We start from the raw sequence: 18,670 nt of genomic DNA on the forward strand, positions 1-18,670 counted from the left end.
GGCCTGGTGCAAAGGCAGACAGGTTTATCTGGCAGAGCAGAGGCACTGGAGCCGAGGCAATGGGCACAGGGTAGCACAGCAGCAGCACTGCTGCAGCTCTCAAGCTCTCTGCTCTCACAGTGTTCACAGGGACTGCAAAGCAGAGTCAGTACAGAAGGATGACAGCCTGGCTTGGCTTGGTCAGCTTGCCAGAGTAGAGCAGGATGCTGACAGGAATGCCAGCAGGCCTAGTGAGGTTGAAGGCCTGGGACAAAACAACCAAAAGTTGTGTAAACATTCTCCTGTAAGTGAGCATAAAGTAATAGAATAAGCGAATGGGTGAACATCACCTATTTGACAGAATTTTAAGTATCTGAGGCACAAAAGTTCTTCCTGATATTACTTGAGATCAGTTTATCTGTTGGAAGGAGGTAGAGGCATGTGTAGCTGTGGGTTTGTTACCTCTGCTGCCCAAATGAGATTTTTATCATACAATTACACTGTGGCATACTTACTATAGAAATCAGAAATGTACATAATTATACATATAATATAGATATTAGCACATTAAAGAGGATTTGGATTGCTTTTTAAGAGTGCAGAGTGGGTGGAAATAAAATTCTGCTGCACTGCATTCTCCTGGAACAGCACCAGAACCATCCTAGAACAGATCTTACAGATAACACCAGAATTTACAACAAAGTTCACAGTGACCGCCAGGGCTCCAACTCATTTCCTCCTCCTCCTCCACCTCATGACTCACACAAGTTATTCTCTTAGGTGAGAGCTATTAATTGCCAATCTCAATACTGGAGAAAGCTGTGTCACCACACAGGTAAAGATATATTTAGTTACCACTAGATAATGGCTGCACTTCTGCCAGTGCAAACAGGCAGACTGTGCAAAGCACAAGTATGGGCGTTTCTTATCAAAGAAAACAACACAAAGTATAGAACTGGAGAAAGGCTTTCAGAGTGCAAACCAAGCAATTTTCCTTAAAGTGACAGCTAACACCAACCTCTGCAAGTTTCAGAAGTTCACACTCTTCCACTCAAATTTCAATTCAGTGCAAGATCTCCTCTACATTTCAGGAAGCGGGTGAACCACACATTTGTTAATTCAACCATAGAGTCAGTAATTAGAACATGTTTAAGGATTTCTGCAGCTCACTGAAGCAAGAGCAGTTTTAGCAGGATTTTCCTGCTGTAATTATCTTGGCTTCATATCTGAGAAAAACCCTATCTTATCTTAGCTCAGCATGCACATGCCTACACAGAGAGCAGCTGCCCACTAGCTAAAGCAACAGGGTTTCTTAATACTAATATGATGAAGTTTCAAGTATGAAGTAGGCTGGAAATGTATAATGTGTTTTCAGCATCAGTCCCAGGCTACCAGGTGACACAGTACCTCTTGTGAAACCTTCCACCCATCATGTTGCAGATTACATCTTCTCTGAGTAACAGTACGTGTTACTTTTAAAAATTAAAAGCATAATGCCTCTCATCTAATGCCTACACAGAATGAGATTCCCAGGTTTTCAGAGCTCAGTATTCCATGTGCACAAGGATTTCACATGGCTGCTGAGTGCCCTGCAGAGCTTCATCACTCTACACACCTGGATAAAACAGGCACACCATGAGCCAAATCCCATCTCAGAGGAAGTGGCCTCAATGTAAGTAACCCACCAATGCAGTAAAAACCAGATTCTATTTGCAGGAGAGAGTAGGCCAGGCTTCAATGAAACCAAATTCCTCACAGAAAAGCCAAAACACTGATAAAAGATCCCACTAAAGGCCAGTTCAGATACCCACAACTCCAACACAATTAACTTCCAAAGGAAATCATGGTGCTGCACTTGTGGCACAGAGCACTCTCCATGTTCTGCTGGCAATACAGGATCTTCAGAGTGAAAACCTGACACCTACATGGCATCAGACAGCCCCATGCACATTTATCTCCGGGCACTGCCATCCCATTAAAACCTGAATGCTTGCCGACATGGAGTCGATCTGACTGGAATGAATATGTCTATCCCTGGGCCCCACCAAACACATTTGCTTAATCAACCAGTAAGCAGGAAAATATGTTAATCAACAGGATTTCAAATTCATGACAGTTATGCCTACCCTGGAACATAAAACCACAAGGAAAAACAGATGAGAAACTCACTGAAACACTGGCCACACTTAGCTGTGCCGAATGGCAGGAGGTGTGATTGCCTGCACAACAGCTGATTGTCTGAGACAACTAGTGAGGTGAAGAAAGCACTAGAACTGCTCTCCCCATCTTTGTAAAATTAGTAACTTCCAGCTCCAGCAATTTTAAATCAGATTGACTCAACACAATGGCTGAAAAAACACAGAGTAATTCAGGATAAGAGGAGCCAAAGCAATTCCTAGTCAGCTCTCACAGACCAGGTTGCTCTAGGACATTCCATCAACAGCAGCAGCCTGTTAGTCTAAATTACAGGTGACAACCCCATCTAGAAAAAGTCCAGCTAACTGGGACCAGGAAAAGGGCCCCACTTTGTGAGGGGATGTCAGCTACTGCAGCATTACCTGAGCACTGAAGCTTCCATGCAGAAGGAAGTTCTGGAATCTTGCATCCTCCAGCTGAGCAAGGTGTGCACATCTGCAACTAACAGGTTTCAAAGGCTTGGCCTGAATCACACTCTGCTATTAAATCAGAAGGAATATGAATAAGTTTGAAATTGAATGGGGAAAAGTCTCCAGCCCAAATTTCATATTGGAGTCAGACTTTGGTATCTTGTTATCACATTCAGTATTCAATCATCATCTTAAGACTTAACTATTCCACCTTTGGCCATTGCTGTGGGGGAGTTTCCTCAGTCATCCAGCTCCACAACAGTAAAGTTATTTGGTTTGTGGTTCACTGTGTGCCCAGGCCCCCACTCAGTCTGTACAGAAGGTTTCAGACAGAAGCTGTTCACATCTGAAGATAAACCTGATTAGCCAAATCCTCTCCTGTTCCATCAGGTTGCACAGAAGGATGGTAGTATTCATATCTGAACCCATGGAAGAATTACTTCTGCAAAAGACTTATGTTTTAGGGGAAACTAAGGTGTTTAACTGTGGCCAGTTAACCCAGAGATTTTTCTCTAGACAGCACTAGGAAAGGTCTGACTCTAAAGAGCTGCAGACAGGGACTCCAGTTCCTTCTGTGGGAGGGCACAGCAACACAAGGGCAAACACTGCTCAGGCTCTGGCTACAGTGGCAGGTTCATCGTGCTATGGCACACCCTGAGCATCCTCTCCCCATGCAGGTTATTGCATCTCTAAGTTATGGCTCTCATTAAGCTTAAGGATAGGATACAACTAAACCCAAACTCAAACAGCCTTCAGTTTTGAAGCTCTTGCATCTTGTAGGTAACACAGTTCCTTTTGTCTCTTGTGACAGCAGCTCTAGAGTCCTGGAAAAAATATACTTAACACCTTCCAGAAAAAGCCCCAGCTCATTCTAATCTCATGTTCTGGGCACTAATAGCTCTTCAAATAGCAGTGCCTTAAGGACAAGAACTGACTGAACTATAGCACGGTTATTTTATTCAGCTACCTTTTCAGAAAATAATTCCATCTCTTGGGCTGCTGACTGCATGCAGTTAATGAGTGTACATAGTGTTTGGACACTACCAAAGTTCATGATCAAATAATTTTATTCCAATCAGTTTACATGATTTACAGTGCTACTAAAGAGGCAGTGAAATGGCAGACTTGCAATTCATCATTGGATTTAATATTCTTCACCTTCATCTTCTACATCCATCGAGTCTGTGCCTACTTCTTCATAATCTTTCTCAAGTGCAGCCAAATCTTCCCGAGCCTCCGAGAACTCCCCCTCCTCCATCCCTTCTCCAACATACCAGTGAACAAAGGCACGTTTGGCATACATCAGGTCAAACTTGTGATCCAGGCGAGCCCAGGCCTCAGCAATGGCCGTGGTATTGCTCAGCATGCAGACTGCCCGCTGGACTTTGGCCAGGTCACCCCCAGGAACCACTGTGGGGGGCTGGTAATTGATGCCAACCTACAGGAAATGTGGAAGAGACCATGAGTTTCTTTGTGCTGTTTGACAGTGACAATAATCAAAGTCAGACAACAGGAGTTGATTAAAATTAAAATCACAAAACAGCTCTGCACTAAATCTCCACTTCTCAGAATACCAACCAGGTACCCACACAACAGCTCAGAGCAGACACACTCCATACACTAAGGACAGTGAATAAGAAGCCTACAAAATCATGCTGGAACTGAGACTTGCCTTAAATCCAGTAGGACACCAGTCCACAAACTGGATGGTGCGCTTGGTCTTGATGGCGGCGATGGCGGCGTTGACGTCCTTGGGCACCACGTCCCCGCGGTACAGCATGCAGCACGCCATGTACTTGCCGTGCCGTGGGTCGCACTTCACCATCTGGTTGGAGGGCTCGAAGCAGGCGTTGGTGATCTCAGCCACTGAGAGCTGCTCGTGGTAGGCCTTCACTGCTGAAATAATCGGGGAGTACGTCACCAGCGGGAAGTGGATACGAGGGTAAGGCACCAGGTTGGTCTGGAATTCAGTGAGATCCACATTTAAGGCACCATCGAACCTAAGGGAAGCAGTAATGGAAGATACTATCTGACCGATGAGGCGATTGAGGTTGGTATAGGTTGGGCGTTCAATGTCCAGGTTCCTACGGCAAATGTCATAAATGGCCTCATTATCAACCATGAAGGCACAGTCAGAGTGCTCCAGCGTGGTGTGGGTGGTCAGGATGGAGTTGTAAGGCTCTACGACAGCTGTTGAGACCTGAGGTGCAGGGTAGATGGCAAATTCCAGCTTCGATTTTTTCCCGTAGTCAACCGAGAGGCGCTCCATCAGCAGAGAAGTGAATCCAGATCCAGTTCCTCCACCAAAGCTGTGGAAAATCAGGAAGCCCTGCAAGCCAGTGCACTGATCTGACTGAAAGAGAAAAATACAGGTGTTCAAGACATTGTGTACATTAAGAATCCCCAGTCAAGCTCAAGAAAGACAGCTCTGAATTCTGACACATACCAACTGTTCATGCTTCAGAAATATGGAATTTATCCACCAAGAATCAAGGAGATGTCCATGCAAAACTATTCTTGGCTGGTTTAAACTCCCTCCATATTGGATGATGACAATTTCACACTGCTAGCTCAAAATTCCTTCTAACCCAAATTCTCAGCTGAGCCCATTAATGAGCAAGAAAAGCAGGAATATTCGAAGACCTACACACTATCTATCCCTTACAGTTCCTTGGTATTCTCTATCTGCACAAAAATGGAGCAATCCCCCATCCCAGAGCTGCTGTTCTAAAGCTGGATGAGTGCCAAGTGTGTATCTCCGCTCAGGGAAGTGAGCTGTCACAGGCTATTACAGTGCCAGTCCCATTCACTCTACTCAGAAGACAAAACTAGACAGCCCTGTCCTCACAAAGAGGTGCCACATGATGCTCAGCTCCCAGGATTAACAGGGACTGCCAACAGCTTATACAAAGAAATGATAAATGTTTTTCAGGTCAAAGTACAGCCTGCTGCAAACTTATCATTGCTTTAATTAGACTGTGGCAGTCAAGTGTTGAGAATAATTCCAGTTGTGACCTGCAAAAGGTAAACTTTACACTATGACTCTTAACATCCAATATCAAAGCACCTGGGTTTTCTGCAATGAGAATTCCTATCTTTGTGACAGATTTGGTCATGGACACACTTAGCAGCCCTAAATAGGGAATCTGAACCTCCTAAATGGCCACTTTCATAAGTTTGCCAGATGACTGAAGTACTGGATAGGCTGAAACATCCCAACTTACTGAGATTTACTCCTTTTCTACTGTTATTACCTTAAAATTAATCCAGAAATCATAATAGCAGGAAATGCAAACAATAGTCTGAACCACAGAAGCAAGCATTCTTATTTAAACTTCCTTGAAAGAGCCACAGCTAGAGACAAACCCTTCTCCAGCAGGAACTATGCAAATCATAATTTTTGGTTCTGGCTTTCTGAACATGAAACTATATATGAAGTTTTAGGTGCCCCATCAGCATTTTAAGCCACTTGAAAGCCATATCTCACAGGAATAATCCAGCCATTCTCAGCTGGCTAAGAATACAACCAGGTGAAGACTAAGACCATAGATTATCATACCACAAAGAAATCAAAGCACAGTTTATAGGGCTATGTATTTGATAACCTCATTTCCAAATCCTGTAAAACAGACATTTCAGAACCTTTGGTGAAGAGAAGTCTTACCAGTTTCCTGATACGTTCTAGAACCAGATCAATTATCTCTTTCCCAACTGTGTAGTGACCTCGAGCATAGTTATTTGCAGCATCTTCTTTACCAGATATCAATTGCTCAGGATGAAAGAGCTGCCTGTATGCCCCATTTCTAACTTCATCTGGGGAGAGACAAGATATATATTATTATAGAATATATAAATATTTTAAAGTTAATTTTCTATATATATAGCTTTTTTAAACTTCTGAGGGTGTCCAGAATAATGTACTTAAACCTTTAGAGAGAAAAAGCAACTACCTATCAGTAGGTGACCTCCTACAGCCTAAGTGCTGAATAACTAAGAAAAACTAAGTTACCATTTAGGAAACTCTTCTATTTTACACTGAAGTTTAGAATTTTGACCTGTCAGAGCAGTTTAAAACTGGACTATGGCAGCAGAACCATTCTTCCAGTTTAAGACAACTTAAACTTTTGCAGCTAAGCAGATGAAATCCTATTTTCCCCCTTCACTTCCCAATACCTCCAGGATGCTCCTGTGGGCAGCAGAGCCAACACAGCTTGCATGTCTCTTTCTCTTCACTGTACTTTCTGCCATAGGTAAAGAAGGGTTCAAAAGGAACAGAAAGATGCTCTTGGAGGGTTCTGCAATTATCTAAACCCTGAGCTGTAAGCTACAGCACAAACAGCTGTGTTAAAGTGACTGTACAGATGTACCCACAGCATCCCCCAGCAGTTACACATTTGGAGACTGATTTAGAGCTACTAGCTCCCAGAAAAATGCACTTACACCCAGCAGGCTAAAGCTCTGTCCTACCAGAAAGGTACAAACACACTCAGCAGAGTTTTGTCTCTGGTTCAGCTCAAGCCACTCTTGAGTTGTGTGCTATTGCAGTATTGCATCCTTTAATTTAAATCAGAAGAGAGCTTTATTAACTACAGCTGAAGTTGCCTGTTTGCATGTATTCATTATTCTGAAATAGAACAAGCAAGACAAAGATAAGTTTAATATGTAAAAATACAGTTAGCACTCAAACCAGTTTAGGCTGAGCAGCTCCCACTGCAGCCCACAACCTGATAGTCTAAAGTACTTCTAAGATTGCATAAAAAAAACTATTTGGAAAAATTACCATCTCAAATACCCATGTGTCTGAGAATCCACATTAAAAAGGACAAATATTGGTAATAAGGAAAAAATACAGAACCAAAATAAAATAGTTCTTTATACTATGAGGAAAGGGGTAGCATGAGCCAGGATGGTCCTCAGGAAGTAACAAAACTTGTAGAGTTCAGAGGATCAGTCACTGGACTACAAAAGTGTGCCTGGACCAAAGTAGGGTCAAAGTGAGGGGACAGCTAAACCAGCTTGCCCCAGACATGCTGTCTTCATGTTTTTAAGTCTAGCTGGGGTAGACTGTTAAAGACACTTGTGTTGAATTCCCAGATGTCTCTGCCCTATTTTGTGGTGGAAAGTTTGATGGTATTTTACCACCACTTTCACAGAGGTGGTGCATATCCACCATGATGCTGCTTTCTGCAAGACCAGCACTGATGTGGAAGGACAGAAATCCCTGTGCACACGTGGCAGCTTCACAGCTGCTCCATGCACAAAGATTGGTTTTTCATAAATTCAGTGGACAGGGATTTGCTGCATGAATGGGAAGACCCATGAGCCCTGCTGAGGAAACCAGAGCAGTAATTTTCACATTAGAAGAGGAAGAGCAAAGGGCAGCTATCTCCCAGAAAGGCACATGGCATAACCTTTAACAGAAAGCCCGACCTTTGATTATTAGCAATCTTGCCCATCTCCCCACACTACACCTGCAACACCAACAAGCACTGGAACACTCAGTACTTTTTGGCATTTGTTCCAAGATTCATCAGCTCCTCTGCCCTGTTTTGCCACCTGTTCTCCCTCATCTCACTTTACACCCATTCCTGGTTGCTCAGAGCCACCACCTGGTCAGCAGCAGAGGAGGCAATAATCACAGGGCTCAAGAAAGCACAAAGCCAGACCTGCAACAGCTCCTGGGAATATTAGGGTATGGCCAGGGGTGCCTGGGCTCATTTCAAACTTATAGGCCAGCACTCCCACAGACTCCTGCTCCCCTGGGAGGTTCATTCTGCTGTGTTAGTCACAAGAAGGGGTCTAGTGTGTTACACTGAACAGAAGTTTTAGGAGAGACATGGTTTGGGTACAGAGAAGTAGCCTGAGCACATTCACACATTTCCCCAACTCTGTACTGCAGAAAGATTAAACACAGCAAATGCATAAGCACAGGCAACACGGACATCTGCTACAAGAGCTCCAAATTGCTACCTGAGGCAAGATAGCAAAAAAACAGCTCCAGAAGAATTACTTCTGGCACACACTGGTGAGAGAAAAACCAGGATCCCTGACAAGGGATGAAGGTCTTGTGAAACCACAAGCTCATATAGAGCTGACAGTGCATCTACTGCTTCAGGATGGAGGACTGGTTAGTGGCTGATGCAAGGGATCACATCTGAACACCAAAAGCCAGTGTTGCCAGAGCTTGGAACAGAACTCACTTTCAGGAGTAGATTATTTCTCAAAGATAAGGCGACAGGAAGTTGAAGCACATGTTCAAAAGTCCCTGAATTTAGGCCAGCTATGGGGACTCATTTCTGCAAGCAGTGCTCAGCTTACTCAGATTGCTTTGGGAAAGCACAGGAATCATTCCCGTGTACAATAAGGAATCTTCCTAATGATATATATTGTGTCTCAAAGAGGTTCTATTGACTGCAATACCCATTATGCCATATTGTTCCAACGGGCTATAACTGCTCCTTGCATAGCAAAAGCATGAAGCATGTTCATGAGACCCATTTAACTCCACAGCCGGGCAGAAGGTAATGCTGCAAATTCTTGAAGGCTCCACAATGCACATTTGCCAGTCCCAACAAATAAAACCAAGTATTTTCCATCACTAGGAAGGTACAGGCAAGCTTTATGCACTAAAAATTTAAAGCCCCAAAGCATTTTTCAGGACTAGAAGAATGGATCCCTTAAGCAAAAAACCGTGGCAATGTTCTACAGTGCTGTGCAATCACTGTTACCTATGACTACAGGTTCAAGGTCCACAAACACAGCGCGTGGGACGTGTTTCCCCGCGCCGGTCTCGCTGAAGAAGGTGTTGAAGGAGTCGTCCCCGCCGCCGCCGGGCATGGTGCCGTCGGGCTGGATGCCGTGCTCCAGGCAGTACAGCTCCCAGCACGCATTGCCGATCTGCACGCCCGCCTGCCCCACGTGGACGGAGATGCACTCGCGCTGTGGGACAGAAACACATCAATCAGCACAAACAGCGCTGCCCTTGTTCAGCAAACGCTCAGCACACCCAGGGGGACTGCCAGCCCGCAAAGCCATTAAAACATTGGCCTTATTGTCTTGGTGTTGGGGGCACTTGGCACAAAACGCAACAGAACACAAAAGCCTCTTTGAGACATCATCAGCTCCACCCAGAAAAAGCCTTTTGGACATTGTCATTTTTACAAGCTTATTCCTCTTTGTTATTCTTCAATCAGGAAGAGTCTGATCAACTCTTTCAAGTTCTTCAGCCAATTCCTCCCTTCATACCAAACCAAGTATTTAGAAAAGCTGATGATGACATCTCACTGGCCTAAGGTCCAGAACAGCATCACCCAGACCTTAGCTCCAGGAGCACAACCACCAGAGGCAGCAAAATCCTCCCAGGATCTGGGAGCACTTCATTTAATGTACACAAAACCAAAAAAATATTCTCCCAATCCTTTGAGGAAAGTTCCTCATTCAGTAGGAAAGGCTTTGCCTAACAAACCCCTTCATATCCCTCCATATAGCCCCATCAGGCCTCAAACCACACAGCTGTACACAAGGTGCTGAACTCCTCAACACCAGACAGAACTACCTCATGAAACCTATGTAGAAAACAGTTCATGGCAGCAATATTATCTGGTCCTATCCATTTATGGATTCCCAAGTTCCCTTTGACGTCCAGAGCATAAAACCAGTTTATTTAATATTGCAGCATAGGACTGCAAATGGTAAAAGGCAAACCAAAATAGAAACATTTCCAAACTCCTGGTCCATCTGTGGCATTTTATATTCAACATCTAGTTTTGAATATCAGCATAGCACATCCTGGAAGAGCCTACATGAACTTCAGTCTAATGTGACTGTTACCCAAAACTGTGTTCAGACCCTGTGACTGGATGGGACAATTTGGTCCCTTGGAATTCCAGGATAAGCAGAAGTATTTTCAGGCACAAGTATAGGACAGGCAGAGAACGGACAGAGAGCAGCCCTGGGGAAGGACCTGGGGGTGTTGGAGGATGAGAAGCTCAGTGTGCCCCAGCCATGTGCTCTGGCAGCCCAGAACCCCACACTGTGTGCTGGGCTGATCCCCCAGCATGGGCAGCAGGGCAGGGGGGATTCTGCCCCTGTGCCCCACTCAGGTGAGACCCCACCTGCAGAGCTGCCTCCAGCCCTGGCCTTCCAGCACAGGAAGGACGTGGAGCTGCTGGAGAGAGTCCAGGGGAGGCCACGGAGCTGCTCCGAGGGCTGGAGCCCCTCTGCTCTGGAGCCAGGCTGGGAGAGCTGGGGCTGTTCATCTGGAAAAGGATTTAGGGAGTCCTCAGAGCCCCTTCCACTGCCTAAAGGGGCTCCAGGAGAGCTAGGGAGGGACTTTGGACAAATGGAAACAGCCTTAAAATGAAAGAAGATAGGGTTAGATTAGATGTTAGGATGAAATTTTTCCCTGTGAGGGTGGTGAGGCCCTGGGACAGGCTGCCGAGAGAAGCAGTGGCTGACCTGTCCCTGCAAGTGTCCAAGACCAGGCTGGAAGCAACTTGGTCTAACTTGGAAGAAGAGGTGAAACTGGATGGTCTTTAAGGTCCCTTCAAACACAAACCATTCTGTAATTCTATGGCCTGGAACTGCCTACTCCACATCCACAGTCAATGCAGAAAAGCAGGAGCACAATCCTTTCAAACTCATTGAGAGCCCCATGAAATTAAAATCTGTGTTTGTAAGAAAAAAAAAAAAAATTGCCTGTTTTCAAGCACAACATTGTGCAGCTGAACTGTTTTTAAGCTCCCATCCATCCAAGCTGGATATTCAGACGTCCAGCCCACATCCTCTCTGCAAGAAGCCTTTCTCAAAGCTGCTGCCACACCTCTCCAAAGCCATGACACCATCGCTCTCCAGACTGAAGGATGGAGCTTGTCCAGTGCTGCCATGGTAGAGAACACACAGCCAACCTGCACAGCGTGAAAGAGGGGACAGGAAAACTGGCTGCAGTGCCACAGAGACCAGACTATGGACATGACTTGGGGAACATCCCTTTAGGAGAGCAGGACAGCCTGAAACTTTTCTGCAGGGAGAGGAGAACACAGACCACCACATCAGCCTGTATCCTCACCTGACTGAGATCCTACCAGTGATCTAAACCTTGCTAGAGAAACTTCTAAGTATCTAGGAAAGGTCACTGAAAGGGTGTGTAAGGACTACCCCACACCACAGAGATGGAGGGTATAAAGAAGGGTATGTGGAGCAGCTGAGGCCATTGGCTTGTTTAGCCAGGAGAAGAGGGGAGAGTTGATCATGGTCTAGAGCTTCCTCCTGAAAGAAGGCAGAGAGCTCTGTGATGACCAGTGACAGGACCCAACAGAAGCTGTGGCAGGGGAGGTTTGCCTGGATATGAGGAAAACATCCTTCCCCCAGAGGGTGATGAGACAACGGAACAGGCTCCCCAAGGCAATGGCCACAACCCCAGGGCTGACAGAACTCAACACTCTCAGGCAAACAGTGAGATTCTTGGGGGTGTCCTGTGCAGGACCAGGAGCCAGGCCCAATGTCCCTTCCAACTGTGAATGTATAGTTTGGCAACACAGCCACAGACCAGGTGCTACTGGTGCCACATTAAACCACGGCATGTTTACCTGGACAAAATACAAAGTTCAACACATTTTGCAGTGCCTCCCTGCACCAGTACAACCAGCAGTAACTGAGAGGAAGCCTTGCTGCAAAGATCCTGGAGGTTCCCACAGAAACCAGCCTGAATGTCCCACAGGGCTCTCTTGCCTTCAGTAGGGCAAACCATATACCAGGGAACAAAAGGAGATACCTGGCCAGCACAGGAGAAGGTTTCCCTCTGCTCTGCATGTGGCTCCAGGTCAGATTCTCAGAGGTTGCTGCAAGGCTCAGGTTTGTGTTAGGAAAAGCCTCCCCAGGGAGCAGTGTGGCCCTGGAACAAGGTCACGAGAGAAGTGGGAGGGGATCTCCATCCTTGGTGGTTTTCAAAACTTGGCTAGACAAGGTCAGCCACAAAGCCTGGCCTGGTGCTACTCAGAGTCCTGCTTTAAGAGTTCTTCCTACTGCTTTCCTACAACTCTGATAAGGACTTTTAAGCAGCATGTGGCTACTCAATGAAGCACAAATCTTTGCCAGACCTGAACAGATTCTCTGCCTATTCTCTGCACAGCCTTTTCACAGCACCAAGAATACAAAAGAACAAGGCTCAGATTTTATTCAAAAAGCATCAGCTCCAAGTTGGAAGAGAACTGTCCCACTCATTATAGCTCAGGGCCTTCACACATCACTGACAAGAGTTTCAGAATAAGGATTAAATGTATACAGACAGCAGTGGTATTCAAACCACTACAGAATCCTCTTATTTACTTAACAAACACCAAATGCTTTTCTCACACTTGTTTATATTACTTGCAAGCACACAAAGTTTCAGGCAGAATTGCTCCAGCCCAGTCCCTGTCTCCTTTCCCTGCAGGATGTGCTCCAGCTGAAGGGCACTGGCCTGTCCTGTCACTGCCTTTCCAGCAGTTGCAGACTCAACCCCGTGCTGCACTCACTGCTGGGCTGCAGCCTCCCAGCTCCTCCATGGCACTGCTGGATCAGGCTCTAGGTTTTCTGCACTCCCCAGCACACTGCTCAAGATCCAGATGAGGAGGGCCTTGAGTGAGGTTGATGGAAAGCCAAGCTTCCTGAGAATGGCTGTGCCAGCTCAGACCACAGTCATCAGCACACCATATGGAGGAATGTTGTTTCCCTGGGATAGGACTCCAGGGAACCTGTGTCCTTTGCAGATACCAGGAGCTGTATTTATACTCTTGATTTGACTTTATTTGAAAATTGTGGCAATAAAGAGCCCCCAAAGGAAGGGACCTCAACACATCGTACCGATACTCTAACTAACCATCCTTTTCAGCTCAACAAGTATTTCCCACACGTTCACAAGCCTAGTGGCAGCCTTGCTACACTTGTAGCAAGGTGACACGTGTAACCTTCTGACAATCTCTTCTCAGAGATACAGGATACAACACCCCCACGGGGAAGAGCCGCATGTCCATCCCAGACTCCAGCTGCGCTGCCCAGCTCAGCACCTGAACCCCGTCCTATGGGACATCCCAGCCCCATCACGCCTTTCAGATTACCCTTCAAGGTGACTCAATTTACCTGGTCATTTTCGCCAGCCAGTCTCACAAAGCCCTTCAGGAATTCTCCCCATCAGCCCAACCCCGGCGTTCCCAGCCCCTCACACCACGGACTGCCCCGGGTCAGGAGCGGGGGAGCGGCACCTCGGGTCCTCCCCCGGCCCTGCGGGTGGCGCACACCCGCACACTGCCCCGGCTTCAAGGCCACCATCATTTTGGGACGAGACGGTGGGAGCGACAGGGCGCAGGATGGGATCCGGCTCGGGGCAGCGAGACCCACTGCTCTCCACGGCCCAGCAGGGCAATCCTACCGCCTATCCCGTTCCTCACCTTCCCGCCGCAGCGTGCGGAGCACATCAGGACCACCCCTGCCCCGCCGGGCCCTCGCCCCACTCACCATGGTTCGGGAGCGCCGGGATAGACGAGCAACGAGTCTGAGGAGCACGGCAACAGCAGCGGCCCTCCCCGGGCTCGGCTTATATAGAGTGAGGGGCTCCCTGCGCTGCGCTCATTGGCGCGGCGGGCGCTCAGCTGCGCTCCATTGGATAACAGGAACGTCAATCACCCACCAGCGCCAACTATTGGCTGGTTTGTAACAAGGGGCGAGAGGGGGCGGGGCTTGGTCTTCCCGCCAACGAAGGTCGCCGCCACCTCCCTCCTCAGGCGCCTCTTCAGGTCGGGATCGCTCCGTCCCCGGGCCGGGTTCGCTCTGTCCCAACGCAGCCGCTGAAGGGGAGGGGGCTCAGTACTGTCCACCCTCCGGGTGTTGGCCAAGAGCTCCGAGCTCAGCCGGGGGAGCCCAGAGCCGGAGCCCAGAAGGACGGGGGCCGCTCGTGGCCTCCCACCCACGGGTGTCCTGGGTGAGAGCTCTCCCTGTCCCAGCACTATCCCTATCCCGGGGAAAGCACCAGTGAAACAGCCGGGCAAAGCCGGGCCCAAGGCATGGGCACCTCGGGATCGAGCCCCTCATCTGCCTGGGGAGCACCCAGAGGCCCCAGTCCTCCAGGCGGGCTCTGGCTGCTGTCTCTGGGCTGAAAGAGTGGGGTGTGGACAAATCCCTCTCCCAGGAGGCTGGAAGCACTTCCACTGCAGTCACCAGGGACAACAGTGCCTGTGCCAAGTGCCACTGCTGAGATAAAGTGTCACAAAATGGAAAGGACTCAAAGCTAAAGGGCCAGATCTGGAGAGTCACACAGATTCTACTGTATGGATGCTGAAAGCAGGCAGGGAGCACAGAGCCTGTGTGAAACCAAGTCACATAACTTTCTCACACTGGCCTGAGAAAGTGTGGCCTGAGAAATCGTAAGGAGGAATCCAAACAGTCCTTGGAGAAGGACAACAACCATTGCAGGTGTTGTTTGGATCCTTGTTGTTTACTTGCAAGAAACAGTCAAGTGGTGTAGTTACTAATTGTCCAATAATAGTGATGTGTTGGTTTAATGACCCATGAGAGTTTTATCTCTCAGACATTCTCAGACCTATCTATAAAAGAAGATAAGGAATAATAAAACCTGCTGTCTTGTGATACTCATCTAGAGAGTCTGTGTCGTACTGGTTCACCATTCCTAATATAGTGTGACACTACTGAAATCAGTAGATCTGGTGTTTAAATGCCCCAGTGTAAGTTGGATATTAAGTGGGAAGCATAAAAACCCTGTGGTATGTTTTAAGAGTTATATTAACAGAAATATTCCTGAGATTGCCAAACTCACTCCCTGGGTAAAAGCAGCAGCTGTGCATGCGAGTCTGATGTTTGATATCTGGAGTTCCATCCATCCTTCAAAGCCTCAGCACCAGCACCAGTTTCAGGAAATTCCTTCTTCTGGCACTGAGTTGAGGCTCTTACAGGAGGAGAGGGATTTGAAACAATTTTGAACAATAACAGAGTAGGTGATTTTTCCTCTTCTGTGTAGATCTCCAGTCCTACAAGCAGCCTGGATAAAGGTGGTACTTTTGACAGGAGTGTGGTGGAATTGTGCCAGGCTGGATCTGTACATGGAGGGAAGGGATGAACCAACTTACTCTGATCTCTAGGGCAGGGAACTGACACCTGCTGGGGATGCTGCTCCTGCTGTTACCAACCCCACTGTGATCCTTTGAGCCCAAGGTTCAAAACCCTAATGAAACCTGTGTGGGTGTACCCTGAAAGGAGAGGCAAAAGCACCTCGGAAAGCAAGGATCAGAGGATTGAGAGAGAAAGTCAGAGGTGGAAGTAGGGGAAAAACCCACAAATAACATTGATATAATTGTTTTTCCAAAGAATTATGCCAAGTGTAATGTGTGACTGAAAAACAGGTGGGGTATAAGAAAGCAGTGTTTAGGGAATTTGGCCATCTCCACACCAGAGTGGGGAGTGATCACACAAATTAGTACCTGTGATGGACACCAAGCAAAAACACACAGGTGTGCAATTTTTTTTTTAAGATTAATCTTCTTTTTCATATTTTGATCCTCAGCAAGCCCAAACTCTTTGCTTAGTGCTTTCAAGCTGGTATATATTTGAAAGATCTAGTCAATATTAAACTTTTAATAACCCACAACCTGTGCTCCAAAAGACCTGAAGGAACTTCTCTTCCTATTCTTTTCTCTCATTTGTTTTATCCTAATTGCTTGGCCTAACTTCACTGAGGCATGACCTTGGCTGCAAAGTTCCTTTAGCTGTCACCATCTCCTTAGTGAAGCTGTTTGGTAAAGAAAACCAGGATAGTCCTGGTTGACTGAGACAGGAAGAATTGAAATGACAGAACCATGGAATAGTTTGGGTTGGAAGGAACCTTAAAACTCATCCCATTCCACCTCCTGCCATGGGCAGGGACAACATCCACTATCCCAGGCTGCTTCAAGCCCCATCCAACCTGACCTTAGACACTTCCAGGGTTGGCACAGCCACAACTTCTCTGGGCGGTCTGTGCCAGGGCCTCCCCACCCTCACAGGGCAGAATTTCTTCCCAACACCTAGTCTAAATCTCTATTTTTTGAGTTTAAAACCATCCCCTGCCTAGTCCTGTCACTCTCTGCCCCTGAAAACCTTTGCAGCTGTACACGTTCATGATCAGATGGGAGGGATTCCACCTGCAATGCTCATGAGCTATCGGAAGATGAAAGAGAAAAATAGTTACAGTATTTTACTTTCTTTTGTTCTTTTTTATCTAAGAAAAGAAAAAAGCTAGTTGTTCTTTTTTTTTAATCATCTGTTGTGCTTTTCTCAGTTGGAAACAAAATACCAGTACTACATGGCTAGTGGAACCTTTACAAGCCCAGGTTTAGAAATACTTTTGCCGTAGGTTAAAAGAGAAAATAGGTCAAATTAGATTTAATTCTTCCCCATGTTGCTACTGTATTACAAATATTTCAAATCTCAAAACCTCCCATTTTAGACACCAGGTACATCTGTGAGAATTTAATCTGCTCATTCAAAGCAATACATTTGGTTCTGTTGTTCCAAATTACTGAGGAAATCTTTAACTTATGAGCAAAGTTTAATCTAAACTCTACAATGTATGGAAAATAAATGCCTACACTGATTTTTTTTTTTTTTAAATCATTCACACTGCTCCAACTGTCCTTCAACTTTGTCCTGCCAACTCAGTGCAGCTGAGCAGTGGGGCAGAATGTGGGCTGCCAGTGGTGCACAGTCACACACTCAGGGGGTTTTATTCTCTGTTAGAAATGTTGCAGCACCACAACATGACGTGGGTCAGACTTCTTGCCAAAGCAGAAAATTCAGATGGTATCACTCTGAGTGCAGTGAGCATTCTTTTTGGCTTAGCTGATCAGATCAGAGATTAGGCTGGGCTGTGGTGTTAAAGGGTGCCCTGGTCCAGCTTCAGCTGAGGTTTTGACGTGCTTAATTCCTGTATTCAGTACCTGCTCTGACTTGGGCACCTGCAACCTGTGCTGGTATTGCCTCTTCCCCACTCCCCAGGCTGTGTTGGGTGTCTCATGTGGCATCAAGGGTAGATTCAGGTTGAACATCAGGAAGAATTTTCCTCTCTGAAAGGGTGGTTAAACACCAGAAGGGGCTTCCCAGGGAGGTTTGGAATCCTCGTCCCTGGAAGTGTCCAAGCTGGACAAAGCACTCAGTGCTCTGGGCTGGTTGGCAAGGTTGGGGCTGGTCACAGCTTGGACTTGATGATCTTTAAGGTCTTTTCCAACCTCAGTAATTCTGTGAAAAGGACATCAAGGCAGCAATATCTCATGCTTGGCACTTGGAGCTGACTGTGCCTCAGTTTCCCTCAGTGTGCCCCCTCAGAGCTGTTGCACTAGCAAAAGTCCCCCAGTCCTACAGAAACTGGTGCTGCTTCACACCCAAAACCCAGTCCTAGGGGCCTGAAATGTTTTTAATTTAGTTTGACTAAACACTCATGTCGAGTCCAAGGGGCGATCAGGGGTTTCTTGAACGCATTCTTTTTTCCTGCTGGAGATCAGTTCTATGAGCAGAAGTTCTTTTGTTTCCCCAGGATTTTCTTTCCTGGTAATGCTATCGTGGCCCCAGGCACAGACTTTGGCTGCAACCCATGGTTTTAGTGAATATGACACCTTCAAAAAATTCTGGACTAGCTGTGTATCTGTGATACAGTCTCTGTGGCTGCACTATGGGCCTGGGGCTTCTCCAGCAGCTTGGATGAAACTTATTTGAATATACAATTCTGCAGCTCTCACTTTCTGTTCTTCTCAGAAGAATTGGATAAATAATGTGTGCACACTCACTTCCATCACTGAATTCCCAAGAACTCGAGAGCCTTAACCCCGTCCCTGCCTGCTCAAAGTACCTGGGATGACCTGGGATTTCCATGTGCATTTCCCAGCACTCAGATAGGCAAGGGCAGCTTGCTGTCTGCATTTCAGCCAGGCACTGAGGTACCGGCTCCTCCTCATCCCAAACTCACAGGACACCCAGCTGGGTGTGAGGATTGCTGGGGACATGGTGAGAGTGATCAGGTTGCACCACTTGGGACAACGCTTCACCATGGCTCCATTGCTTCAGAG

At 46.8% G+C, this 18,670-nt stretch overlaps 1 protein-coding gene across 2 annotated transcripts; it reads right to left on the reverse strand.

Moving 5' to 3' along the window:
* Positions 1 to 3,634: 3,634 nt before the first annotated feature.
* Positions 3,635 to 14,183, reverse strand: LOC102101979 (tubulin alpha chain). 2 transcript variants are annotated; one of them, XM_005530184.3, is made up of 5 exons: positions 14,079 to 14,183; positions 9,314 to 9,524; positions 6,250 to 6,398; positions 4,258 to 4,938; positions 3,635 to 4,023 (listed from the first exon to the last, which is right to left on the reverse strand). In XM_005530184.3, the coding sequence occupies exons 1-5, from the start codon at positions 14,079 to 14,081 to the stop codon at positions 3,730 to 3,732; spliced, it is 1,338 nt and encodes a 445-aa protein (XP_005530241.1). In that variant the 5' UTR covers positions 14,082 to 14,183; the 3' UTR covers positions 3,635 to 3,729. The 2 variants fall into 2 exon arrangements, with proteins under 2 accessions (XP_005530241.1, XP_087923226.1); XM_088067100.1 differs by lacking the exon at positions 14,079 to 14,183 and adding an exon at positions 12,358 to 12,452.
* Between the last annotated feature and the right edge of the window lie 4,487 nt (positions 14,184 to 18,670).

This window comes from Pseudopodoces humilis, chromosome 26 (assembly GCF_049639895.1).
Source record: "Pseudopodoces humilis isolate 2021_Gansu_Grassland_sample_001 chromosome 26, ASM4963989v1, whole genome shotgun sequence".
Taxonomy (NCBI): Eukaryota; Metazoa; Chordata; class Aves; order Passeriformes; family Paridae; genus Pseudopodoces; species Pseudopodoces humilis.

Excerpts from the sequence above, each read along its gene's own strand:
- LOC102101979 (XM_005530184.3), bottom strand. Across the intron at positions 6,399-9,313 it reads CCTTGAACCTGTAGTCATAG|ATGAAGTTAGAAATGGGGCA; the intron begins GTAACAGTGATT and ends GTCTCTCCCCAG. Across the intron at positions 4,939-6,249 it reads TAGAACGTATCAGGAAACTG|TCAGATCAGTGCACTGGCTT; the intron begins GTAAGACTTCTC and ends TTTCTCTTTCAG.